This window comes from Coregonus lavaretus, assembly GCF_964263955.1.
Source record: "Coregonus lavaretus genome assembly, chromosome: 12".
Lineage (NCBI taxonomy): Eukaryota > Metazoa > Chordata > Actinopteri > Salmoniformes > Salmonidae > Coregonus > Coregonus lavaretus.
Window position 1 is genome coordinate 54,502,490 of NC_139999.1, and position 24,909 is coordinate 54,527,398.

General features: G+C 44.0%; 1 protein-coding gene across 1 annotated transcript; it reads right to left on the bottom strand.

The window, feature by feature from the left end:
* Positions 1 to 151: 151 nt before the first annotated feature.
* On the bottom strand, positions 152 to 23,684 carry LOC311138716 (NFX1-type zinc finger-containing protein 1-like). The gene is made up of 15 exons (XM_084173509.1): positions 23,551 to 23,684; positions 17,483 to 17,576; positions 16,136 to 17,391; positions 15,655 to 15,941; positions 15,088 to 15,326; positions 14,763 to 14,888; positions 14,424 to 14,572; positions 14,058 to 14,201; positions 10,810 to 10,927; positions 10,162 to 10,391; positions 9,792 to 9,931; positions 8,909 to 9,209; positions 5,100 to 5,210; positions 4,892 to 4,987; positions 152 to 3,125 (listed from the first exon to the last, which is right to left on the bottom strand). Exons 2-15 carry the CDS (start codon positions 17,550 to 17,552, stop codon positions 672 to 674), a joined length of 5,721 nt encoding a protein of 1,906 aa, XP_084029635.1. The 5' UTR covers positions 17,553 to 17,576; positions 23,551 to 23,684; the 3' UTR covers positions 152 to 671.
* Positions 23,685 to 24,909: the final 1,225 nt, after the last annotated feature.

Here is a 24,909-nt window from a genome sequence, read left to right on the forward strand (position 1 = left end):
CAAGTGTGTGAATATTACTTACTTTTACAATGTTTGCTTTTCATACCAGAGTTTGTTTTTCAGCCCCTTTATCATATTATATGAACTGAGTCAGCTGAATCATTAATGTGTGAATGTGTGTGTTAGAAAATCATTTTGCAAACATATTGGATCATCTCAGATAGTTTTATTATATTTGTGTAAAAGGCCAGAATTGCAAGTATCAAGCCAACTCTTTGTTAAATTAACAATACACTGCTGCCATCCATTGGTGTGAATGGAAAATACACTCAGGTGTCTAAAAATTTAGGCCCATCATCACACATAACAATCCAGTCTAATCGTTTGCATAATTCATTATTGTACATTGGGTTGAACATTATGTGTAATGATTTTTTGAGCAATCGTTAATTTTCAACTTTCAAGATCACACAGATACAGTAGCAAAAAGTCACAAATAATTTCGGTATTGTACTCTGGAGTGACATTGTTAAACATCACCTCTGCGAAATAAAACTGAATATGTATTATATTTTGCGAAGCAGATTCATTTCATCACATTCAATGAATCATTTACTGTAATTTCAGCATTAAATATATCAATTAATACAGCTATGCTTTCTGGAGTGCACATTGTGATAACTGTCACATCAGTCATGACAAGTCACAATTAAACTGAAAACAATCTGTTTTTAATCATCAAGGTGCATCAGGTCAAAGTTCAGCACATTGTTGACTTCGGACCACGCAGCACCTTGCGCCCCATCCATCTCTGATGCCACTCTGTTGCCACTGGCCAGAGCATGGCTTGCTCCACCAATCGTAGCTTTGCATTCTGGGCAGTTGCTACGCTCCATGGCCCCTCCACATTCTCCGATGGCGTAGATGTGATTGTTGGGGCACTTGTACCAGTGTCCAACACTCAGGTCGATAGCTTTAACAATCATTATCCTTTCTTCATCAGTGATCCCAAGGCCAGTGCTTGGTAGCTTTTTATACAGGTCTTTAAGTGCTTGCTTTACCAAGTCCTCGTCTTGCTGAGTGAAAGGCTGCATTCTCTCCAGAACCTTCCTTATGGCTGTGACCTCAGCCTGAACGTTGACCCCGCGGCCTGTTCCATTAGCCATCTTGCAGCGGGCGTTGAGCTCCGCCAAAAAGGAGAGCCTCTGTAGCTCGCTCTGCAGATCAGAAGCCTGCTGCTCTGTGAACTTTTGGTGATGATCCATCAGCCACTTCAGGAACTCCGGAACATTCTTGTCAAAGTAAAAGGTTTGCGCGCTTGACATGTGCCCCCTACGAATCTTCAGCAGCTTGTTCAGTCTCTCAAGTAAGGCCATCTTGTTCTCAGTGATCCATAGTTCCTTCGCTGTGAGGTTGGATGCTTTCAGTGTATCTCTGATCTGTATGTACTCCATAGGTAGGTACCTTAGCAAGTCCTCCTTGTCAATCCATTGCTGCTTAAGGACAACCTTCTGTACCTCAATATCTGACTGTGTTCCATTAATCTTCTCCTTCACTTTCTCAATTTCCACCAGACTCCGGTTGACATGAGCCCCGTACCGGAGATTTCTGCGGATGGGTGTGCGACACTTGGGGCACTCCTTCAACTTTATTGCGACCTTCTCCTCGGTAGCCTCCTGGTTCTCATCCATCTCCATGTATGTGTCCATGGACGTGGACTCAAAAAGGTGTCCGCAGTCCTCTAGCTGAATGAAACAGGCCTCAACATCGTCCTCCGTACCAAAGAAGATCTCTGTTACCTCCTCGTGGTGGCAAACACGGCACTTGTTGGGGCAGGGGTCTCCACACAAGCCGATGCATGGGTGCCCACAGTGCAAGGTTTTGGTACAGGGTTGGGCGCATGGTGGACGGTCACAAGGCTCATGGCAAAGCTTGTTGCAGCGCTGATGAGGGCACTTCCAGGCGCAAGGCTCTATGCAGGGGGCACAGGGCTGGCCACAGGGCTTCATACAGACACTATGGACGCAGCGATTCTCACAGCGCATTGGACAGGGTGGGCATCCACGTGTACAGGGCTCCCGACACTTATGGGAGCAGACAAGGAGGCGATCACATTGGTGGGAACAGCCCATGTGGAAGCGGCCCTGGTGGCACCTCTGGCAGGAACCAGGACAGGGGTGGCCACACTTCAGCATCTGTTTACAATGTGCCCTGCAGTCTGGCTGTATGGTAGATCTTTTAAAATGACAGGGATCTTCTTGCTTGTGTCCACATTTGAGCTCAAATATGACCATCACCATGCAGGTGGTGGTGCAGGACTCCCCACACACCAAGGCACATGGATGCCCACACATTAAATTCTTCTGACAGGGCTCCTGGCACACAAACTTCTCTGGAGCCTGGTGACAGGGCACCATCTGCTTGTGCTGGCACTGTGGTACAATCTTTTCTACCTGCTTAAGGCAGTCAGTAGAGCACTCCTGGTAGCACTGAAGTTGGCATCGATGCCCCAGCTCACAGAGGACCTTCTGGCACTTCTTGTTACATGTGTACTTTTTGTGCTCTTGGTCGTACGGGTGGCAGGCACTGGTGCACACGTGACCACAGTTCAAGCGGAACTCGCAGGGCAGGTTGCAGCCTCCCTCAGGAGCTTGTTTGAAGTCGTCTCCGCAGGACACTTTAATGTGTTTCTCAGGGTGGTTCTGGCAGCACAAAGTCAGTGCAGGGCCCACTTGGTCTTTCTCTCGCAGCGTGTGCAGGATGTTGCTCCAAAGCTTGACCTTTCCCAACATGTCCATGTTTCCAATGCAGTAGAGGCCCTTCTTAGCCCGTGACAGGGCTACACAGACACGGTTGGGGATGTTCAAGAAACCCACCTTCCCCTGTTTGTTACTTCGAACCAGGGACAGCAGGACAATATCATTTTCCTCCCCTTGATATTTGTCCACAACATGAACTTTGACCCCATTGAACTCTTTGGCTGGCATGAGGTTGCGCAGACAGTGGAGTTGCCCTGTGTAAGTGGTGAGGATGGTGATCTGGAACGGCTGGTAGTCCTGTAACAGGAGGTAGCGACACAGAGCTACCACGAAGAGGGCCTCGTGGCGGTTCTGGTGACTCTTTCCATCCTTGATCTCCTCCTCATGGTAATTATGCTCCACAAAGAACATGTTTGAGTGAAGCCCCTGCAAGACAACAGGGGGTTGAATATAATGTATATTGGACCGCAACTAACTTCTAAAGCCTACACATATAGACGGTTTATCATGCTTTATTAATGGTACATTGAATTGACCACATGGGGAAATTCATTGATAAACAGCTTACTTTAAATGTACTCTTGCTAAGAGGGAAACTATCATGTCAAAAATCTACAGTGAGGGAAAAAAGTATTTGATCCCCTGCTGATTTTGTATGTTTTCCCACTGACAAAGACATGATCTGTCTATAATTTTAATGGTAGGTTTATTTGAACAGTGAGAGACAGAATAACAACAAAAACATCCAGAAAAACGCATGTCAAAAATGTTATAAATTGATTTGCATTTTAATGAGGGAAATAAGTATTTGACCCCTCTGAAAAACATGACTTAGTACTTGGTGGTAAAACCCTTGTTGGCAATCACAGAGGTCAGACGTTTCTTGTAGTTGGCCACCAGGTTTGCACACATCTCAGGAGGGATTTTGTTCCACTCCTCTTTGCAGATCTTCTCCAAGTCATTAAGGTTTCGAGGCTGACGTTTGGCAACTTGAACCTTCAGCTCCCTCCACAGATTTTCTATGGGATTAAGGTCTGGAGACTGGCTAGGCCACTCCAGGACCTTAATGTGCTTCTTCTTGAGCCACCTCTTTGTTGCCTTGGCCGTGTGTTTTGGGTCATTGTCATGCTGGAATACCCATCCACGACCCATTTTCAATGCCCTGGCTGAGGGAAGGAGGTTCTTACCCAAGATTTGACGGTACATGGCGCCGTCCATCGTCCCTTTGATGCGGTGAAGTTGTCCTGTCCCCTTAGCAGAAAAACACCCCCAAAGCATAATGTTTCCACCTCCATGTTTGACGGTGGGGATGGTGTTCTTGGTGTCATAGGCAGAATTCCTCCTCCTCCAAACACGGCAAGTTGAGTTGATGCCAAAGAGCTCCATTTTCAGATGTTCATTGGCAAACTTCAGACGGCCCTGTATATGTGCTTTCTTGAGCAGGGGGACCTTGCGGGTGCTGCAGGATTTCAGTCCTTCACGGCGTAGTGTGTTACCAATTGTTTTCTTGGTGACTATGGTGCCAGCTGCCTTGAGATCATTGACAAGATCCTCCCGTGTAGTTCTGGGCTGATTCCTCACCGTTCTCATGATCATCGCAACTCCACGAGGTGAGATCTTGCATGGAGCCCCAGGCCGAGGGAGATTGACAGTTCTTTTGTGTTTCTTCCATTTGCGAATAATCGCACCAACTGTTGTCACCTTCTCACCAAGCTGCTTGGCGATGGTCTTGTAGCCCATTCCTGCCTTGTGTAGGTCTACAATCTTGTCCCTGACATCCTTGGAGAGCTCTTTGGTCTTGGCCATGGTGGAGAGTTTGGAATCTGATTGATTGATTGCTTCTGTGGACAGGTGTCTTTTATACAGGTAACAAGCTGAGATTATGAGCATTCCCTTTAAGAGTGTGCTCCTAATTACAGCTCGTTACCTGTATAAAAGACACCTGGGAGCCAGAAATCTTTCTGATTGAGAGGGGGTCAAATACTTATTTCCCTCATTAAAATGCAAATCAATTTATAACATTTTTAAAATGCATTTTTCTGGATATTTTTGTTGTTATTCTGTCTCTCACTGTTCAAATAAACCTACCATTAAAATTATAGACTGATCATTTCTTTGTCAGTGGGCAAACGTACAAAATCAGCAGGGGATCAAATACTTTTTTCCCTCACTGTATGTATGCATTGATTTACCTTAACATTCTCGAAGTCCATCACTGAGGGGTGGTTCTCCAGCTCAGAGTAGATGTGAGGGACCAGGAGACAGGCAATGTCTGGCCTCATACGATGCTGTGTGGGATAGACCCAGAGTGAGAGCATTGGTTAATGGAGAATGAAGAACAATGGTAATTGGTTTATCTGGTTTGTCCATATAAACTTCCCTTCAGATTCCCTCACATACCTGGTAGTTAAGTCTGACATACGGAAAGTCCATCTTGATCAGCCTCTCAAACATGGACACTTCAAGATTGAAGTTCTTGGCCAGGTCAAACACTGTTGCACTGGGCCGGAGCTAGGGGGACAATGAGGTTGCAAGCTACATGAGTACCCCTGAATCTCAAGAGAGGATGGCATGGACCACCTCATTTCAACAGTTTTAGACAATATAAACACACAATAGAGTCGAGGAGATCACTGTTTTTAATCAGCTGCCCACTACAGACGAATATTTGGCTTTCGACTAAACCTGGCACAAATAAATGTAATAAAGTAAAGAGTATGGAAAATATACACTGAGAATACAAAGCTTCCTAATAACACCTTCCTAATATTGAGTTGCACCCCCCCCCCCTCCCCCATTGCCCCCAGAACAGCCTCAATTTGTCGGGGCATGGACTCTACAAGGTGCCGAAAGCGTTACACAGGGATCCTGGCCCATGTTGGTTCCAATGCTTCCCACAGTTGTGTCAAGTTGGCTGGATGTCCTTTTGGTGGTGGACCATTTTTGATACACACGGGAAACTGTTGAGCATGAAAAACCCAGTTTTTGACACAAACCGGTGCGCCTGGCACCTACGTTCAAAGACACTTAAATATTTTGTCTTGCCCATTCACCCTCTTAATGGCACACATACACAATCAATGTCTCAATTGTCTCAAGGCTTAACAATCCTTCTTTAACTTGTCTCCTACCCTTCATTTACACTGATTGAAGTGGATTTAACAAGTGACATTAATAAGGGATCAAAGCTTCAACCTGGATTCACCGGGTCAGTCTATGTAATGTTTTGTATACTCAGTGTATATGCAAATAAACTCTGAGGTTTTCTATCCTATCCTGTTTTGCTGTTTCTTTTCACGTGTGTCAGCTTGATTTAGGGGACAGTTATTGAGTTATTGTTCAGTTTGTTTCCGCCTGACTGTGTTAAAATTCAACCACAAACGTATGATTAATGAATAGCACTACAAAGCCAAAGCTTTTTTTTTATCGAAAGTGTGATCCACCTACATTACAGGAAAAAGGTATAAGCTTGACAAAAGCAAAGCGCAACATCTCAAGACTACCAGCCTTGAATAAAGTGGATGATTTGAACTGAGTAAAAGACATGAGATATTCCCAAAGTACCTTAGCCATCAGAAAGTATTCATACCCCTTAACTTATTCCACATTTTGTTGTGTTACAGCCTGAATTCAAAATGGATTCAATAGATGTTTATTCTCACCCATCTACACACAATATCCCATAATGCCAAAGTGAAAACATGTTTTTAGAAATTGTTGCAAATTTATTGAAAATGAAATACAGAAATATTTCATTTACATACAGTACCAGTCAAGGGTTTTTCTTTATTTGACTATTTTCTACATTGTAGAATAAAAGTGAAGACATCAAAACTATGAAATAACACATATGCAGTGTGCATAGCTGTCATCAAGGCAAAGGGTGGCTACTTTGAAGAATCTAAAATCTAAAATATATTTTGATTTGTTTAATACTTTTTTGGTTCCTACATGATTCCATATGTGTTATTTCATAGTTTTGATGTCTTCATGTAAAAAATAGTAAAAATAAAGAAAAACCCTTCAAAGAGTAGGTGTGTCCAAACTTTTGACACCACTGAGTCAATACTTTGTAGAAGCACCTTTGGAAGCGATTAAAGCTGTGAGTCTTTCTGGGTAAATCTCCATGAGCTTTCCACACCTGGATAATGCAACATTTGCCTATTATTATTTTCAAAATTCTTCAAGCTCTGTCAAATTGGTTGTTGATCATTGCTAGACAACTATTTTCAGGTCTTGCCATAGATGTTCAAGCAAATTTAAGTCAAAACTGTAATTTGGCCACTCAGGAACATTCACTGTCTTCTTGGTAAGCAACTCCAGTGTAGATTTGGCCTTGTGTTGATGGTATCACTTAGATCATGTATTTTCAGGTAGAGTTACACGACATCTCCAGAAGTATGTGGACACCCCTTCATATTAGTGGATTCAGATATTTAATCTACACCCGTTGCTGACAGGTGTATAAAATCGAGCACACAGCCATGCAATCTCCATAGACAAACATTGACAGTAGAATGGCCTTACTGAAGAGCTCAGTGACTTTCAATGTGGCACCGTCATAGGATGCCACCTTTCCAACAAGTCAATTGGTCAAATTTCTGCCCTGCTAGAGCTGCCCCGGTCAACTGTAAGGGCTGTTATTGTGAAGTGGAAACGTCTAGGAGCAACAACGGCTCAGCCGCAAAGTGGTAAGCCACACAAGCTCACAGAACGGGACCACCGAGTGCTGAAGCAAGTGGCGCTTAAAAATCATCCATCCTTGGTTGCAACACTCACTACCGAGTTACAAATGGGCTCTGGAAGCAAGAACTGTTCGTCGGGAGCTTCATGAAATGGATTTCCATGGCCGAGCAGCCACACACAAGCCTAAGATCACCATGCGCAATGCTAGGCGTCAGCTGGAGTGGTATAAAGCTCCCCGCCATTGGACTCTGGAGCATTGGAAACACGTTCTCTGGAATGATGAATCACGCTTCACCATCTGGCAGTCCGACGGACTAATCTTCGGGCCCTTAGTTCCAGTGAAGGGAAATCTTAATGCTACAGCATACAATTAGATTCTAGACGATTCTGTGCTTTCAACTTTGTGGCAACAGTTTGGGGAAGGCCCTTTCCTGTTTCAGCATGACAATGCCCCCGTGCACAAAGCGTGGTCAATACAGAAATGGTTTGTCGAGATCGGTGTGGAAGAACTTGACTGGCCTGCACAGAGCCTTGACCTCAACCCCATCGAACACCTTTGGGATGAATTGGAACGCCGACTGCGAGCCAGGCCTAATTGCCCAACAGCAGTGCCCGACCTCACTAATACACTAGTGGCTGAATGGAAGCAATTCCCCGCAGCAATGTTCCAACATCTAGTGGAAAATCCTTCCCAGAAGAATGGTGGCTGTTATAGCAGCAAAGGGGGGACCAACTCCATATTAATGCCCATGATTTTGGAATGAGCTGTTCGACGAGCAGGTGTCCACATACTTTTGTACCTCGCAAAGCACTATCCATCTACCAATAGGTGCTCTTCTTTGCGAGGCATTGGGAAACCTCCCTGGTCTTCGTGGTTGAATCTGTGTTTGAAATTCACTGCTCGACTGAGGGACCTTACAGATAATTGTATGTGTGGGGTACAGAGATCAGGTAGTCATTCAAAAATCATGTTAAACACTATGATTGCACAGAGTGAGTCCATGCAACTTACGTGACTTTATTTAGGCTTGCCATAACAAAGGTTAAAAAGCTTTTCATTTTTAATTAATTTATAACAATTTCAAAAAACATAATTCCACTTTGACATTATGGGGTATATTGTGTAGGCCAGTGACACAACATTTCAATTTAATCCATTTTAAATTCAGGCTGTAACACAACAGAATATGGACAAAGTCAATGGGTGCGAATACTTACTGAAGGCACTGTATTCACTCAGAGCTAAAAGGAATTAAGTCAAATTATGTAAGACCTTATAGCTGGGTGTGCTGGATGAGGTCTTAGTTTAGCTCCAAGCAGAGTTGGACGTTGATTGAATTTCAATCCCAGCCAATTAAGAAATGAAAATGACCATGGACTTTCAATTTTTAAAAAGCCCAGTTTACATTAGGAACTTGAAAAATGTTCAAGCACGATGTCCAGCTGAGTTCCTGGATTTACTGGAATAACAGTGAAATCTTTGAGAGGGAGTTGACCATGCCTGACCAATGAGTGTCCTGTACCTGTTGGTGGTCTCCAATGAGGATGAGGTGCTGGCAAGCCTGGCTCAGAGTGGTGATGGTGTGGGCCTCCAGTACCTCCGCCGCCTCTTCCACGATCACCAGGCGGGGACTCACTTCCTGCAAAGCTTTGCGGCATCTAGCAGCCCCCGTAGTCGTCATGCCGATGACCTTGGCATCCTTCAGGACAAGTATGTCCTCATGGAGACGAATCTCAGCCAGACGCTCGGCAGCGTCCTGATAGTCCTGCTCCGCCTGCTGGGCTCGCATACGCAGCTCCGTCCGGTAACGCCGCACCCAAAACCTGCAGACGTAGATTACGTCATTGAGTAGCATTTCACTGCAAGGCCACTAATATAGTCTAAATAAGTAGGTCATAAGAATGATATAACACCCATTGAACAGGTGTGTTTACCAGACATAATCATACAGCACAATCAAATTCAGAATATTTGAGATTGGTAATAATGCTTTCAGCAGAGTCCTTTATTGCTTGAGTGATTTACGGAGTCAATCAAACAGGCTGAAGCTGTGACTTAACATTACATTTTTGGGTTTAATCCAAGATGGCTTTTTGGCCGGCACACAACTGAGCCTTGCACTAGTCTTTTCCCCAGTCAGATCAAGACATCCGTTACTTAAGGAGGCAAAGCCAAACGCACACCTGTGTGATTTGTGTGGTTTGTGTGGCCATGACGACTTTGCTTTCACAAGCTAAGCACAGTTACATTGCCACGGTGACAGAAAGTTATAGAGCAAAATCTTGCCTTTGAGCTGAGGGGATCAGTGCATACATTTTCTTTGTAATTAGTTGACATAATTATGCTCAATGGGAATAAACGCTCTTGCAGACTGGCGTTGCCTAGGGGATGAGGGGGAGTATTACCGGTACAGTCTCCATCTGTCTGGCAGACTGAGAGTCCACACATCCAGAATGGTGTCCTCCTCATCCTCACTCACGGCTGAGCTGCTGCCCAGCTCCCTCCTAATACGATGTTTCATCTTCCTCTTCTGTACCCGCTGCATCTGCGCACATACAGAGAGACATGGGGAGCTTTTCAAATAACTTTAACGACACCTTTAGCTTAGGAGTATTGTAGAAAGACAGGTGCTAAGCTAAATATTTTTAAATACTCTAAAGCAGGAGGTTGTTATTTAAAATCAATAACCAGCTAAATTGGTTTATGATACACATGATTTATGATGCAATGTATTTTGGTCATATTGTTGGATCAAGGCTAATTATTGGTTCTTACCTCCCAGCCTTCTTCACTCTGCTCTGCCTGTATCTCAGTGTTCTCCATGTTCATGGCCAGCATCTGTTCTGCCATATCCCTGACTATCTCCTCCATCTTTCTTCGATCTTCATCCCGACCATGATGCGTGTTTGAGTCTTCTACAAAGCGTTCTGCCTGGATCAGGTCTGCCTCCTCCGCTATCTCGATCAGGCCGTCCTCTTCCTCTATAGCTTCGTCCATTTCCCCATCTATTATAAAATAGAGGTGAAAATGGGTGAGGAGTGAGGACTAGAGTTTCTAACTTCCTAGTAGTTCTCTCAACATGAAAATGAGCACTGAACTCTTTTTCACCCCATATAGTTTGAGTTAGGATCAAAGGGAGTTGTAAATAAAACCAAAATGGTTCAAAGATACAAGAGACTAAATAATATCAAATAAAATCTAATCAAAGTTTATTGGTCGCCTACACAGATGTGCAGATGTTATCGCAGGTGCAGCGAAATGCTTGTGTTAATAGCTACATGAATTACATCAATAATATATTCACAAGCAATGTTGACAAATACAATCCCACAAGGAGAAGCATTCCTCTGTACCTGTTCCATTTATTATCTGTCTGATCATGTTGTCTTGTCTACTCTCTGTGGTACTGCAGTGGCTTCTCACCTGCATTGCAATTTTGAGGATGTGGCGTCCTCTGCTGGAAGGCAGTGGAACCTAACCCCAGCCACTCCATAATAAGAGACGGCTTCTTCCCACCATAGCTCTCAAAACCATCCAGTGCCTGAGGATGACATATTAATAGTATTGTTTCCTCTCTGGCCAATGACAGATTATCACAGTTCAACATCATTTCATAAAGGTTTTCTGGGAATGTCAGACCTACTTTTTGAATTTTAAGCATAGAGGCAGTTGGGGTTAGCGTATTCATTTTAGTTGTCCTATCCGACATCAACACCATATCAAAATAAAATAGAATACAATTGTATTTGCCACATGCGCCGAATACAACAGGTATAGACCTTACAGTGAAATGCTTACTTACAAGCCCTTAACCAACAATGCAGTTTTAAGAAAAATAAGAGTTCAGAACAAATATTTACTAAATAAACTATAATAAAATACTACAATAAAGAGGCTATATACAGGGGGTACCGGTACCGAGTCAATGTGCAGGGGTACAGGTTAGTAGAGGTAATTGAGGTAATATGTACATGTTGGTAGCACTACCCTCTGTAGCACCTTGCATTCGGAGGCCGAGCAGTTGCCATACCAGGTGGTGATGCAACCAGTCAGGATGCTCTCGAAGGTGCAGTTGTAGAACTTTTTGAGGATCTGAGGACCCATGCCAAATATTTTCAGTCTCCTGAGGGGGAATAGGCGTTGTCGTGCCCTCTTCACGACTGTCTTGGTGTGTTTGGACCATGATAGTTTGTTGGTGATGTGGACACCAAGGAACTTGAAGCTCTCAACCTGCTCCACTACAGCCCCGTCGATGAGAATGGGGGCGTGCTCAGTCCTCTTTTTTTTCCTGTAGTCCACAATCATCTCCTTTGTCTTGGTCACGTTGAGGGAGAGGTTGTTGTCCTGGCACCACACTTCCAGGTCTCTGACCTCCTCCCTGTAGGCTGTCTCATCGTTGTCGGTGATCAGGCCTACCACCGTTGTGTTGTCGGCAAACTTAATGATGGTTTTGGAGTCGTGCTTGGCCACGCAGTCATGGGTGAACACGGAGTACAGGAGGGGACTAAGCACGCACCCCTGAGGGGCCCCCGTGTTGAGGATCAGCGTGGCAGATGTGTTGTTGCCTACCCTTACCACCTGGGGGCTGCCCGTCAGGAAGTCCAGGATCCAGTTGCAGAGGGAGGTGTTTAGTCCCAGGGTCCTTAGCTTAGTGATAAGCTTTGAGGGCACTATGGTGTTGAACGCTGAGCTGTAGTCAATGAACAGCATTCTCACAAACAGTGGGGAAAAAAGGATTTAGTCAGCCACCAATTGTGCATGTTCTCCCACTTAAAAAGATGAGAGAGGCCTGTAATTTTCATCATAGGTACACGTCAACTATGACAGACAAATTGAGACTTTTTTTTCCAGAAAATCACATTTTAGGATTTCTAATGAATTTATTTGCAAATTATGGTGGAAAATAAGTATTTGGTCAATAACAAAAGTTTCTCAATACTTTGTTATATACCCTTTGTTGGCAATGACACAGGTCAATTGTTTTCTGTAAGTCTTCACAAGGTTTTCACACACTGTTGCTGGTATTTTGGCCCATTCCTCCATGCAGATCTCCTCTAGAGCAGTGATGTTTTGGGGCTGTCGCTGGGCAACACGGACTTTCAACTCCCTCCAAAGATTTTCTATGGGGTTGAAATCTGGAGACTGGCTAGGCCACTCCAGGACCTTGAAATGCTTCTTACGAAGCCACTCCTTCGTTGCCCGGGCGGTGTGTTTGGGATCATTGTCATGCTGAAAGACCCAGCCACGTTTCATCTTCAATGCCCTTGCTGATGGAAGGAGGTTTTCACTCAAAATCTCACGATACATGGCCCCATTCATTCTTTCCTTTACACGGATCAGTCGTCCTGGTCCCTTTGCAGAAAAACAGCCCCAAAGCATGATGTTTCCACCCCCATGCTTCACAGTAGGTATGGTGTTCTTTGGATGCAACTCAGCATTCTTTGTCCTCCAAACATGACGAGTTGAGTTTTTACCAAAAAGTTCTATTTTGGTTTCATCTGACCATATGACATTCTCCCAATCCTCTTCTGGATCATCCAAATTCCCTCTAGCAAACTTCAGACGGGCCTGGACATGTACTGGCTTAAGGAGGGGGACACGTCTGGCACTGCAGGATTTGAGTCCCTGGCGGCGTAGTGTGTTACTGATGGTAGGCTTTGTTACTTTGGTCCCAGCTCTCTGCAGGTCATTCACTAGGTCCCCCCGTGTGGTTCTGGGATTTTTGCTCACCTTTCTTGTGATCATTTTGACCCCACGGGGTGAGATCTTGCGAGGGAGATTATCAGTGGTCTTGTATGTCTTCCATTTCCTAATAATTGCTCCCACAGTTGATTTCTTCAAACCAAGCTGCTTACCTATTGCAGATTCAGTCTTCCCAGCCTGGTGCAGGTCTACAATTTTGTTTCTGGTGTCCTTTGACAGCTCTTTGGTCTTGGCCATAGTGGAGTTTGGAGTGTGACTGTTTGAGGTTGTGGACAGGTGTCTTTTATACTGATAACAAGTTCAAACAGGTGCCATTAATACAGGTAACGAGTGGAGGACAGAGGAGCCTCTTAAAGAAGAAGTTACAGGTCTGTGAGAGCCAGAAATCTTGCTTGTTTGTAGGTGACCAAATACTTATTTTCCACCATAATTTGCAAATAAATTCATTAAAAATCCTACAATGTGATTTTCTGGATTTGTTTTTCTCAATTTGTCTGTCATAGTTGACGTGTACCTATGATGAAAATTACAGGCCTCTCTCATCTTTTTAAGTGGGAGAACTTGCACAATTGGTGACTGACTAAATACTTTTTTCCCCCACTGTAGGTGTTCCTTTTGTCCAGGTGAGAAAGGGCAGTGTTGAGTGCAATAGAGACTGCATCATCTGTGGATCTGTTGGGGCGGTATGCAAATTGGAGTGGGTCTAGGGTTTCTGGGATGATGGTGTTGATGTGAGCCATGACCAGCATTTCAAAGCACTTCATGGCTACAGACGTGAGTGCTACGGGTCGGTAGTCATTTAGGCAGGTTACCTTGGTGTTCTTGGGCACATAGTTCTAGTAGTAGCTGTGGTGGTGGAACTATTAGTCATAGTCGTAGAAGTAGTCACCAGCCTGATAGTCGTAATTGTGGTGGTCGGACAGACAGGCTAATCATCTTTATATTTTACAGCGGTATCAAAGACTCACAGGCTGGAGGATCAGGCTATCCCAGTGTTTCTCTGAGATGAACTTTTGGAGGTACTGCTCCCTTAAGACACCCCGAAGACTGCACTCCAGCTGCACAGACTGAGTCTGGATCTTAGTCTCTTCTGTCCGCAATGCATCATAGATCTGAGGGGAAACAATATTCTGAACATCAGTATGTGATATTATTTCACTGATTTACTATTTCCCAGAAGATAGCCAACCTGACTGTTACATTCCTGACACAAATGGAAGCTGAGCTACATTCACTTCAAAAGGAGTGCTCATTTACAATTTACATTTGAAGACTATTTCTAAAATGTTCACATATTGGTCAGTGTAACTTTCAGGTTTCAGGTTGGGCCTCACCTCACTGTAAGCATGGCGAAGATGTTGAGGTAGCTTGCAGCGGAAGTTATGGGAGCTTTTCAGCTCCCTCAGGGTGAAACGCTTCAGGACCTCACTGTTGCTTTGCCCACCCACTCTCACAATACCGTCTGGTAAAAACTTGTGGATGCCTATGGTGCACATTGTTAAACAAATGAAAAAGGTGCTCATACATACAACAAAAGTGCCCTTCAGAATTATCTTTGGTCAAACACAAAATGATGGTACGTAGCATCTGAAATTCTTCAAGAATGGCTTGAGGTGGAAAATAACTTAATTTGAGAATCAAAAGTTGCGTGAGACGTGTGCATTGCATCCTACCTTCTAGGAACTGGTCCAGAGCGTGGTTAGTGTAACAAACCACCAGCATGGGGGAGGTGAAACCTCTCCCCTCCTCCTGATTGGTCAACAGAGCCTGGGCGATCTTTAGTCCTGTGTAGGTCTTCCCTGAGATTATGAGTATGGAGGGAAAACAAATGTCCAAAAGTGTTACACTCCTGCAGAGCCATTGCACTAAAGACTATGTTACATGAAGCAACGTGGCACAATAATTTCTCAGCTTTTGGCCTGGACATTTTAAATGTATATACATTTATGTAAACATGATCTAATTCAATATGCATGACTTATTCAAAATGTATTCCACCTGTGCCTGGGGGTCCCTGGATGATGGCCAGCTCCTTGGTGAGGGCGAGCTGAAGGGCTCTCATCTGGGACTCGTCCAATCCCAGCTGCTCCATGGGGGGCCAGGCTTCAGGATCTAAGGTGTGGAAGCTCTTGATACTGCTCTTAAACTCAGGCACTGCAATAGCAGACAGGTCATACGTATCTGCCCTGGGCAGGTAGGCAGGAGGTTCGACGTCTGAGCTGCATTCCACTATATACCTGAAATTTACATGTCGTCATAAATCATAAATGTCATTCTTCATTACAAGAATGGATATGTGGTAAACAACATTTCTTCCAAATTCATCTAGCAGGTGGTGGAAGAGTTAAGTCACCCACAAACCATGTTAAGCACTTTAAGATCAGAAGTATGGAACTGTATCAATGCAATCTGTGATTCTCATCAGAAAAGCATGATGAAAACAAAATATTTTATCTTAAACTTCTCCCTAAGCTGATTAGCCAACTCTCTATCTCATAGCATCAACAACACTGGTGCATTAACAAGCTAATAGTTGAATTTAACAACGACAGACAGTACACTGACCTCTGGAAGGGCAGATCCTCTACCTCCAGCTCCTGCAGCCCTTCGAGGACGTAGCGGTAGGCCTCAAAGTAGGCTGTGGTCTCCACCATGAGGAAGGACTGTTGGGCCTCCACTCCTGCCAGGGCTCGCCTGCTCTCCCCTAAGAAACTGAGCTGGACAAAGCCCTTCTGTAGCTCCTTGGGGTCCCGGTCCGACACAGTAGCAAACAGGAAGGTGTCAAAGTTGTCACAGGACATGCAGAGCAGGGAGCCGTATATCAGCCGCTTGGAGTTCTGCCAGTTGACAAACTGTGCGGGACAGAGAATAACATGAAAATATATTTGAATGCACTCTATGGATCTGGAAAAACATTGTACGGATTAATGTAATTTCAAAGAGTATTGTACAATCTCACTATATTTTAAGGAATATAACTACAAAATGTTGGCAAATCTTGGTAAGTTATTTTTCTATTCAAATACTCGTAATCAAACTCACTGACCTTAAGAGGATGGGAGTCAAAATGGACCTTATAGGCCAAACCAGACGGGGTGCACAATGGAACCACCAGTCGAGTGTCAAAGTACACTCTGATGTCATCAAAGCGCATCTTTCTCAAAGGGATGTCTTTATTGCCCAGGTCCTGCTGGCTCTGAAGCAGCTGCTGGATTCCCTCTCGAAGAGGCCTCACAAAGTCCTCTCGCATGAGCCGGAAGTGCGTGTCCAGGTAGAGCAGTCCGCTGGCGTAGCGATGAGAGATAAGGTTGGGCCTGAGGTAGGTCCTCTGGTCCAGGTGGAACTCTTCGGGGGTGGGGTAGATGGGCAGGGTCCTGAAGTCGGCCTCCCCAGGTGGAGCGTCTTGCTGGGGGGTGATGAAGGAGTAGTTGTCAGACCTCAGGGTGCCCTCCCTGGTTCTCTCTTGGAGGTGCTCGACCAGGCCCTGGATCCTCTCCAGGTTCTCCTTCGTCTGTTCCAGGACGTCCACCTCTACAGCTCGCAGGCTGTTGATGACTGGTCTGAAGAGGGCCACTATCATGGACACGGCCTGGATAGAGCTAGCTGGGAAGATGCTGAGCACCTCGGAGAGAAGGGTCATGATGTTGTCCAAGTGCTGGGGGTACTGGTCCCGGCGGGTGTTGTCAAACTCTGATGCCATTCCCATCACGTAATGGGGCAGGATGGTTCGGAGGAATCCGGAATCCTTGATTAAGCCAGTCAAGTCCTGTATGGCTCGGCGGTCGATTTTAGACAAGAAGGCCTTGCATAATACTTGGCAGAGAAGCTGAATGAGGTCCTGTCGCATCTCTCTCTCGTCGAGGAGAACTTGCAGTCCTTTGCTGTAAGCCAGAGTGATGGCTACCTCTGAAGGGTCTTTCCCTGACAGATCCTCCAAGGTTTCTAACGACATTGGAGGAACCTGAGGGGCGCCACTGCCTGCAGATCTTCCTCTCCCTCCCCCTCTCTCTCTACCTCTTCCTCTACCTCCCCATCTCTCTCCTCCCCTGCCTCTCCCTCTATCTTCTCCTCTGCCTCCCACTCTCTCTCTTCCTCCTCCTCCCGCTCTACCACCCTTACCCCTGGCATCCTCCCCTGCTCCTCCTCTTCCTCTTCCCCTCCCTGCTCTGTCATCTCGCTCTCTCCTATCCTCCCTCGGGTTCCCCCCATTAACCCCTCTCCTCTCTCCCCTGGCCCCCCTACCTCTTTCCCGTCTCCCTTGGTTGGCTATCACTTCCTCTTCTCTCTGACCAGCCTCAGCACCTGAGACAAACAACAGGGAAATCTATATCAATCTAAAGAAGGAAATGCCAATCATGTTTTGCTTATCTAAAGAAAAAATTAATCTCCTCACCTCTTCTGTGATCGACATGGTTGGCTCCTCCTCTACCTCTCCATTGCCTCCCTCTGTTTGGGGGGTCCATTCAGGATGACTTACTATTGGTTCTCTAAGACAAGTGATGAAACCCAACACAATTTGAGTGTTTAAAACAATGGAATTTTCAATTTCTTAAAACAAATTCCAAAACAGAGGCAAACTTGATATTGATGCATGATTATTTTATATCGTGGTGGATGACGTGTGCAATCTAGTGGATACAGCAAGAGATTACATTGAAATGGCATAAGTTTCATTTCTACAGAAATTACATCACTTGGATACAGTGCAGTGGAGGCTCCTCAGAGGAGGAAGGGGAGGACCATCCTCCTCGGTGAATTTCATAAACATTTAAATTGTAAAAACATTGAAAAAGTTATCCTTTTTAGATAAAACTATACTAAATATATTCACGTCACCAACTAATTGATTAAAACACACTGTTTTGCAATGAAAGTCTACAGTAGCCTCAACAGCACTCTGTAGGGTAGCACCATTGTGTAGCCATAGGACAGCTAGCTTCCGTCCTCCTCTTGGTACATTGACTTCAATACAGAACCTAGGAGGCTCTCGGTTCTCACCTCCTTCCATAGACTTACACAGTAATTATGACAACTTCCGGAGGACGTCCTCCAACCTACAGTGGGGAAAAAAAGTGTTTAGTCAGCCACCAATTGTGCAAGTTCTCCCACTTAAAAAGATGAGAGAGGCCTGTAATTTTCATCATAGGTACATGTCAACTTTGACAGACAAATTGAGAAAAACAAATCCAGAAAATCACATTGTAGGATTTTTTATGAATTTATTTGCAAATTATGGTGGAAAATAAGTATTTGGTCACCTACAAACAAGCAAGATTTCTGGCTCCCACAGACATGTAACTTCTTCTTTAAGAGGCTCCTCTGTCCTCCACTCGTTACCTGTATTAATGGCACCTGTTTGAACTTGTATCAGTATAAAAGACACCTGTCCACAACCTCAAACAGTCACACTCCAAACTCCACTATGGCCAAGACCAAAGAGCTGTCAAAGGACACCAGAAACAAAAGTGTAGACCTGCACCAGGCTGGGAAGACTGAATCTGCAATAGGCAAGCAGCTTGGTTTGAAGAAATCAACTGTGGGAGCAATTATTAGGAAATGGAAGACATACAAGACCACTGATAATCTCCCTCGATCTGGGGCTCCACGCAAGATCTCACCCCGTGGGGTCAAAATGATCACAAGAACGGTGAGCAAAAATCCCAGAACCACACGGGGGGACCTAGTGAATGACCTGCAGAGAGCTGGGACCAAAGTAACAAAGCCTACCATCAGTAACACACTACGCCGCCAGGGACTCAAATTCTGCAGTGCAAGACGTGTCCCCCTGCTTAAGCCAGTACATGTCCAGGCCCGTCTGAAGTTTGCTAGTGCATTTGGATGATCCAGAAGAGGATTGGGAGAATGTCATATGGTCAGATGAAACCAAAATATAACTTTTTGGTAAAAACTAAACTCGTCGTGTTTGGAGGACAAAGAATGCTGAGTTGCATCCAAAGAACACCATACCTACTGTGAAGCATGGGGGTGGAAACATCATGCTTTGGGGCTGTTTTTCTGCAAAGGGACCAGGACGACTGATCCGTGTAAAGGAAAGAATGAATGGGACCATGTATCGTGAGATTTTGAGTGAAAACCTCCTTCCATCAGCAAGGGCATTGAAGATGAAACGTGGCTGGGTCTTTCAACATGACAATGATCCCAAACACACCGCCCGGGCAATGAAGGAGTGGCTTCGTAAGAAGCATTTCAAGGTCCTGGAGTGGCCTAGCCAGTCTCCAGATCTCAACCCCATAGAAAATCTTTGGAGGGAGTTGAAAGTCAGTGTTGCCCAGCGACAGCCCCAAAACATCACTGCTCTAGAGGAGATCTGCATGGAGGAATGGGCCAAAATACCAGCAACAGTGTGTGAAAACCTTGTGAAGACTTACAGAAAACGTTTGACCTGTGTCATTGCCAACAAAGGGTATATAACAAAGTATTGAGAAACTTTTGTTATTGACCAAATACTTATTTTCCACCATAATTTGCAAATAAATTCATAAAAAATCCTACAATGTGATTTTCTGGAATTTCTTTTCTCATTTTGTCTGTCATAGTTGACATGTACCTATGATGAAAATTACAGGCCTCTCTCATCTTTTTAAGTGGGAGAACTTGCACAATTGGTGGCTGACTAAATACTTTTTTTCCCCACTGTATATCCACAGTAAAACGAGTCCTATATCGACATAACCTGAAAGGCCGCTCAGCAAGGAAGAAGCCATTGCTCCAAAACCGCCATTAAAAAGCCAGACTACGGTTTGCAACTGCACATGGGGACAAAGATCGTACTTTTTGGAGAAATGTCCTCTGGTCTGATGAAACAGAAATAGAACTGTTTGGCCATAATGACCATCGTTATGTTTGGAGGAAAAGGGGGGTGGCTTGCAAGCCGAAGTACACCATCCCAACCGTGAAGCACGGGGGTGGCAGCATCATGCTGTGGGGGTGCTTTGCTGCAGGAGGGACTGGTGCATTTCACAAAATAGATGGCATCATGAGGAAGGAAAATTATGTGGATATATTGAAGCAACAACTCAAGACATCAGTCAGGAAATTAAAGCTTGGTCGCAAATGGATCTTCCAAATGACCCCAAGCATACTTCCAAAGTTGTGGCAAAATGGCTTAAGGACAACAAAGTCAAGGTATTAGAATGGCCATCACAAAGCCCTGTCCTCTATCCTATAGAAAATGTGTGGGCAGAACTGAAAATGTGTGTGCGAGCATGGAGGCCTACAAACCTGACTCAGTTACACCAGCTCTGTCAGGAGGCATGGGCCAAAATTCACCCAACTTATTGTGGGAAGCTTGTGGAAGGCTACCCGAAACGTTTGACCCAAGTTAAGCAATTTAAAGGCAATGCTACCAAATACTAATTGAGTGCATGTAAACTTCTGACCCACTGGGAATGTGATGAAATAAATAAAACCTGAAATAAATCATTCTCTCTACTATTATTCTGACATTTCACATTCTTAAAATAAAATGGTGATCCTAACTGACCTAAAACAGGGAATTTTTACTAGGATTAAATGTCAGGAATTGTGAAAAACTGAGTTTAAATGTATTTGGCTAAGGTGTATGTAAACTTCGACTTCAACTGTACGTTGTAAACTTTCATTCATAGGCTAGGTTGTAGCAAACTCATGATGGGTATAGGGAAAATTTGAGTTAATGTAGTAGCCTAAACCTATCGATGTTACATTGAACTGGGTGAATGGAATATGAATGACAGTCATCCAACATGCTGTAATAAAAATAAGGCCATGCTCTTGAAAAAAAGAAACGTCCTCCCTCATCATAAACGGCACTGACCGCCACTGATACAGTGAATACATGATACATTTTAACAGTCTGTTATCGAACTAAATCTTTATACCTTCGAAACCAAAGGTGAAGATTTCACCCCCAAAATTTCAGTTTTTTTATGACGGTTATGCAATGATGCAAATAGTGAATCCTTTGCTCATTTTTAAATTAAAACGATTTGAACTGTTCGCCAAGTGAGCGTGACACTACAGTCGTGGTCAAACGTTTTGAGAATGACACAAATACTAATTTTCACAAAGTCTGCTGCCTCAGTTTTGATGATGGCAATTTGCATTTACTCCAGAATGTCATGAAGAGTGATCAGATGAATTGCAATTAATTGCAAAGTCCCTCTTTGCCATGAAAATGAAGTTAATCCTCAAAAAACATTTCCACTGCATTTCAGCCCTGCCACAAAAGGACCAGCTGCCATCATGTCAGTGATTCTCTCGTTAACACAGGTGAGAGTGTTGACAAAGACAAGGCTGGAGATCACTCTGTCATGCTGATTGAGTTAGAATAACAGACTGGAAGCTTTAAAAGGAGGGTGGTGCTTGAAATCATTGTTCTTCCTCTGTTAACCATGGTTACCAGCAAGGAAACACGTGCCGTCATAATTGCTTTGCACAAAAAGGGCTTCACAGGCAAGGATATTGCTGCTAGTAAGATTGCACCTAAATCAACCATTTATTGGATCATCAAGCACTTCAAGGAGAGATGTTAAATTGTTGTGAAGAAGGCGTCAGGGCACCCAAGAAAGTCCAGCAAGCGCCAGGATCGTCTCCTAAAGTTGATTCAGCTGCGGGATCGGGGCACCACCAGGGCAGAGCTTGCTCAGGAATCGCAGCAGGCAGGTGTGAGTGCATCTGCACGCACAGTGAGGCGAAGACTTTTGGAGGATGGCCTGGTGTCAAGAAGGGCAGCAAAGAAGCTACTTCTCTCCAGGAAAAACATCAGGGACAGACTGATATTCTGCAAAAGGTACAGGGATTGGACTGCTGGGGTAAAGTCATTTTCTCTGATGAATCCCCTTTCCGATTGTTTGGGGCATCCGGAAAAAACCTTGTCCGGAGAAGACAAGGTGAGCGCTATCATCAGTCCTGTGTCATGCCAACAGTAAAGCATCCTGAGACCATTCATGTGTGGGGTTGCTTCTCAGCCAAGGGAGTGGGCTCACTCACAATTTTGCCTAAGAACACAGCCATGAATAAAGAATGGTACCAACACATCCTCCGAGAGCAACTTCTCCCAACCATCCAAAAACAGTATGCCTTTTCCAGCATGATGGAGCACCTTGCCATAAGGCAAAAGTGATAACTAAGTGGCTTGGGGAACAAAACATCGACATTTTGGGTCCATGGCCAGGAAACTCCCCAGACCTTAATCCCATTGAGAACTTGTGGTCGATCCTCAAGAGGCGGGTGGACAAACAAAAACCCACAAATTCTGACAAACTCCAAGCATTGATTATGCAAGAATGGGCTGCCATCAGTAAGGATGTGGCCCAGAAGTTAATTGACAGCATGCCAGGGCGGATTGCAGAGGTCTTGAAAAAGAAGGGTCAACACTGCAAATATTGACTATTTGCATAAACTTAATGTAATTGTCAATAAAAGCCTTTGACACTTATGGAATGCTTGTAATTATACTTCAGTATACCATAGTAACATCTGACAAATATATCTCATAACACAGAAGCAGCGAACTTTGAGATGACCAATACTTGTGTCATTCTCAAAACTTTTGACCACGACTGTACATACAATTTTGTGTACTGAACAAAAATATAAACGCAACATGTAAAGGGTTGGTCCCATATTTCATGAGCTGAAATAAAAGATCCCAGAAATGTTCCACACCCACAAAAAGCTTATTTCTCTCAAATGTTGTGCCAAATTTGTTTACATCCCTGTTAGTGAGCATTTCTCCTATGCCAAGATAATCCATCCACCTGACAGGTGTGGCATATCAAGAAGCTGAATAAGCAGCATGATCATTACACAGGTGCACCTTGTGCTGGGGACAATAAAAGGCCACTCTAAAATGTGCAGTTTTTACACACAACACAATGCAACAGATGTCTCAAGTTTTGAGGGAGCATGCAATTGGCATGCTGACTGCAGGAATGTCCACCGGAGCTATTGTCAGATAAATTAATGTTAATTTCTCTACCATAAGCCGCCTCCAACATCGTTTTAGAGAACTTGGCAGTACGTCCAACCGGCATCACAACCGACCACGTGTAACCACTCCAGCCCAGGACCTCCACATCCGGCTTCTTCACCTGCGGAATTGTCTGAGACCAGCCACCCAGACAGCTGATGAAACCGAGGAGTATTACTATCTGTAATAAAGTCCTTTTGTGGGGAAAAAATAATTCTGATTGGCTGGGCCTGGCTCCCCAGTGGGTGGGCCTATGACCTCCCAGGCCCATATATGGCTGCGCATGTGCCAGTCATGTGAAATCCATAAATTTGGGCCTAATTAATTTCTTTCAATTGACTGATTTCCTTATATGAACGGTAACTCAGTAAAATCGTTGAAATTGTTGCATGTTGCGTTTATATTTTTATTCAGTATATTTACTCATTATTTACTAGAGCCTGATAAGTTTTCTATTCTAGAGCGTTCGATAAAATGGAAAAACGTACCTTTTATGAACGTGTGAATTTTTTTGTGATTCCTGTCCCCATTTGCAGACTACATAAAACTTTTTAATGAGCGGATTTCAGTTGTCCTTGTCTGGTTGACAGTAATGATTCGTTTAGTCCTTCTCTGCCGGTCAGTGTTGGTGAATTCACCTGTGTGAAACTAGCGACAATAAGGATAAACCACAATAGTGGAATTTGTAGGTCGGCTTCAAAATAAAAGTCACCCATTGAAAGTGATTCAAACGGATACAAATAGTGGAATCATGCCATATTTGGACTAAATAATGCTAAACAAGGTCGTAATGTTGTTAAGTAAATCCACCAAAAGACGATAATTAGTTAATTTGACACAAAAAAAATGTAATCAGTTGAAATCGCACTGTTGATGTATTAGACTGGCATTGGGGCCATACTTATATGCACTGTACAGTCTAAGCTATGGATGTTGCAACAATGAAATGGTGTATCAGCCTACTCAGTGACACTCAACACAACACAACTGTGTAGAGTTTACACAAATATTAGCATTTTAGCTCTCATTGCAGGACTTTGACTGTGGGAAATCACCTTTCCAGAATATGTATTGGACATTCATATTTATTTATTTATTGTGACAATTTTAAACACAATACAACCACACATGTGGATACAGTACAATGCCATTAAAATTATCAAGGATGACACAAAAAAGTTTAAAGACGTATTTCCATTATGGTCCTCATGAAAACACATGAAAATAAAATATACACATGATTATAACATGAAAACGAAATACATCTCATCAATAGGGAGGAAACTGTACAACAAATCAAATAGATTGCCAAGTAACGTTCATTGAAACAATTATACTTTCTTTAAGCCTGTGCAGTTTTAAAGCATTTTGCCCATAAACCATTTCTTAAGGTTTACTGTATCTTCAAATTCCCTAGCGTAGGGATGGATTGTATCTGGTTTAGTACACCATTCCATTCCTCTGCACCAGTGTTAAGGAAATAGCTTTTTACTGCCATGCTCCTATAGCGCAGCGGTCTGATATTGGCAACACTAGCTCTGCTGTGATGGCTATGAGCCTCTAATGAAATTAAAATAACCAGACAGGTAACTGGGGGCAAGGTCATGACCATCAACAGTTTGATCTGCACCATCCGGAGATCAACTGGAAGCCAGTTCAGTTCCCTGAAATGATTAGGACCAATGTCGTCATAGGGCTGAGCATGAGTATAATTCTCATTAGTTTGTTTTGGGCCGTTTGAACTGTATTATAGCACTGTACACCCTAACCTATGGCTGTTGCACCCATTAAATGGGGTATCAGCATACTCAGTGACACTCAACACAACACAACTGTGCAGAGTTTAC

What these genes read in the sequence shown, in the direction of transcription:
- LOC311138716 (XM_084173509.1), bottom strand. Translation starts at nt 17,552, where the DNA reads ATGGACCCCCCAAACAGAGGGAGGCAATGGAGAGGTAGAGGAGGAGCC. An exon ending in CCATGTCGATCACAGAAGAG is followed by an intron (nt 17,392 to 17,482) that starts GTGAGGAGATTA and finishes TGTTTGTCTCAG; the next exon opens with GTGCTGAGGCTGGTCAGAGA. An exon ending in AGAGTGAAGAAGGCTGGGAG is followed by an intron (nt 9,932 to 10,161) that starts GTAAGAACCAAT and finishes GTATGTGCGCAG; the next exon opens with ATGCAGCGGGTACAGAAGAG.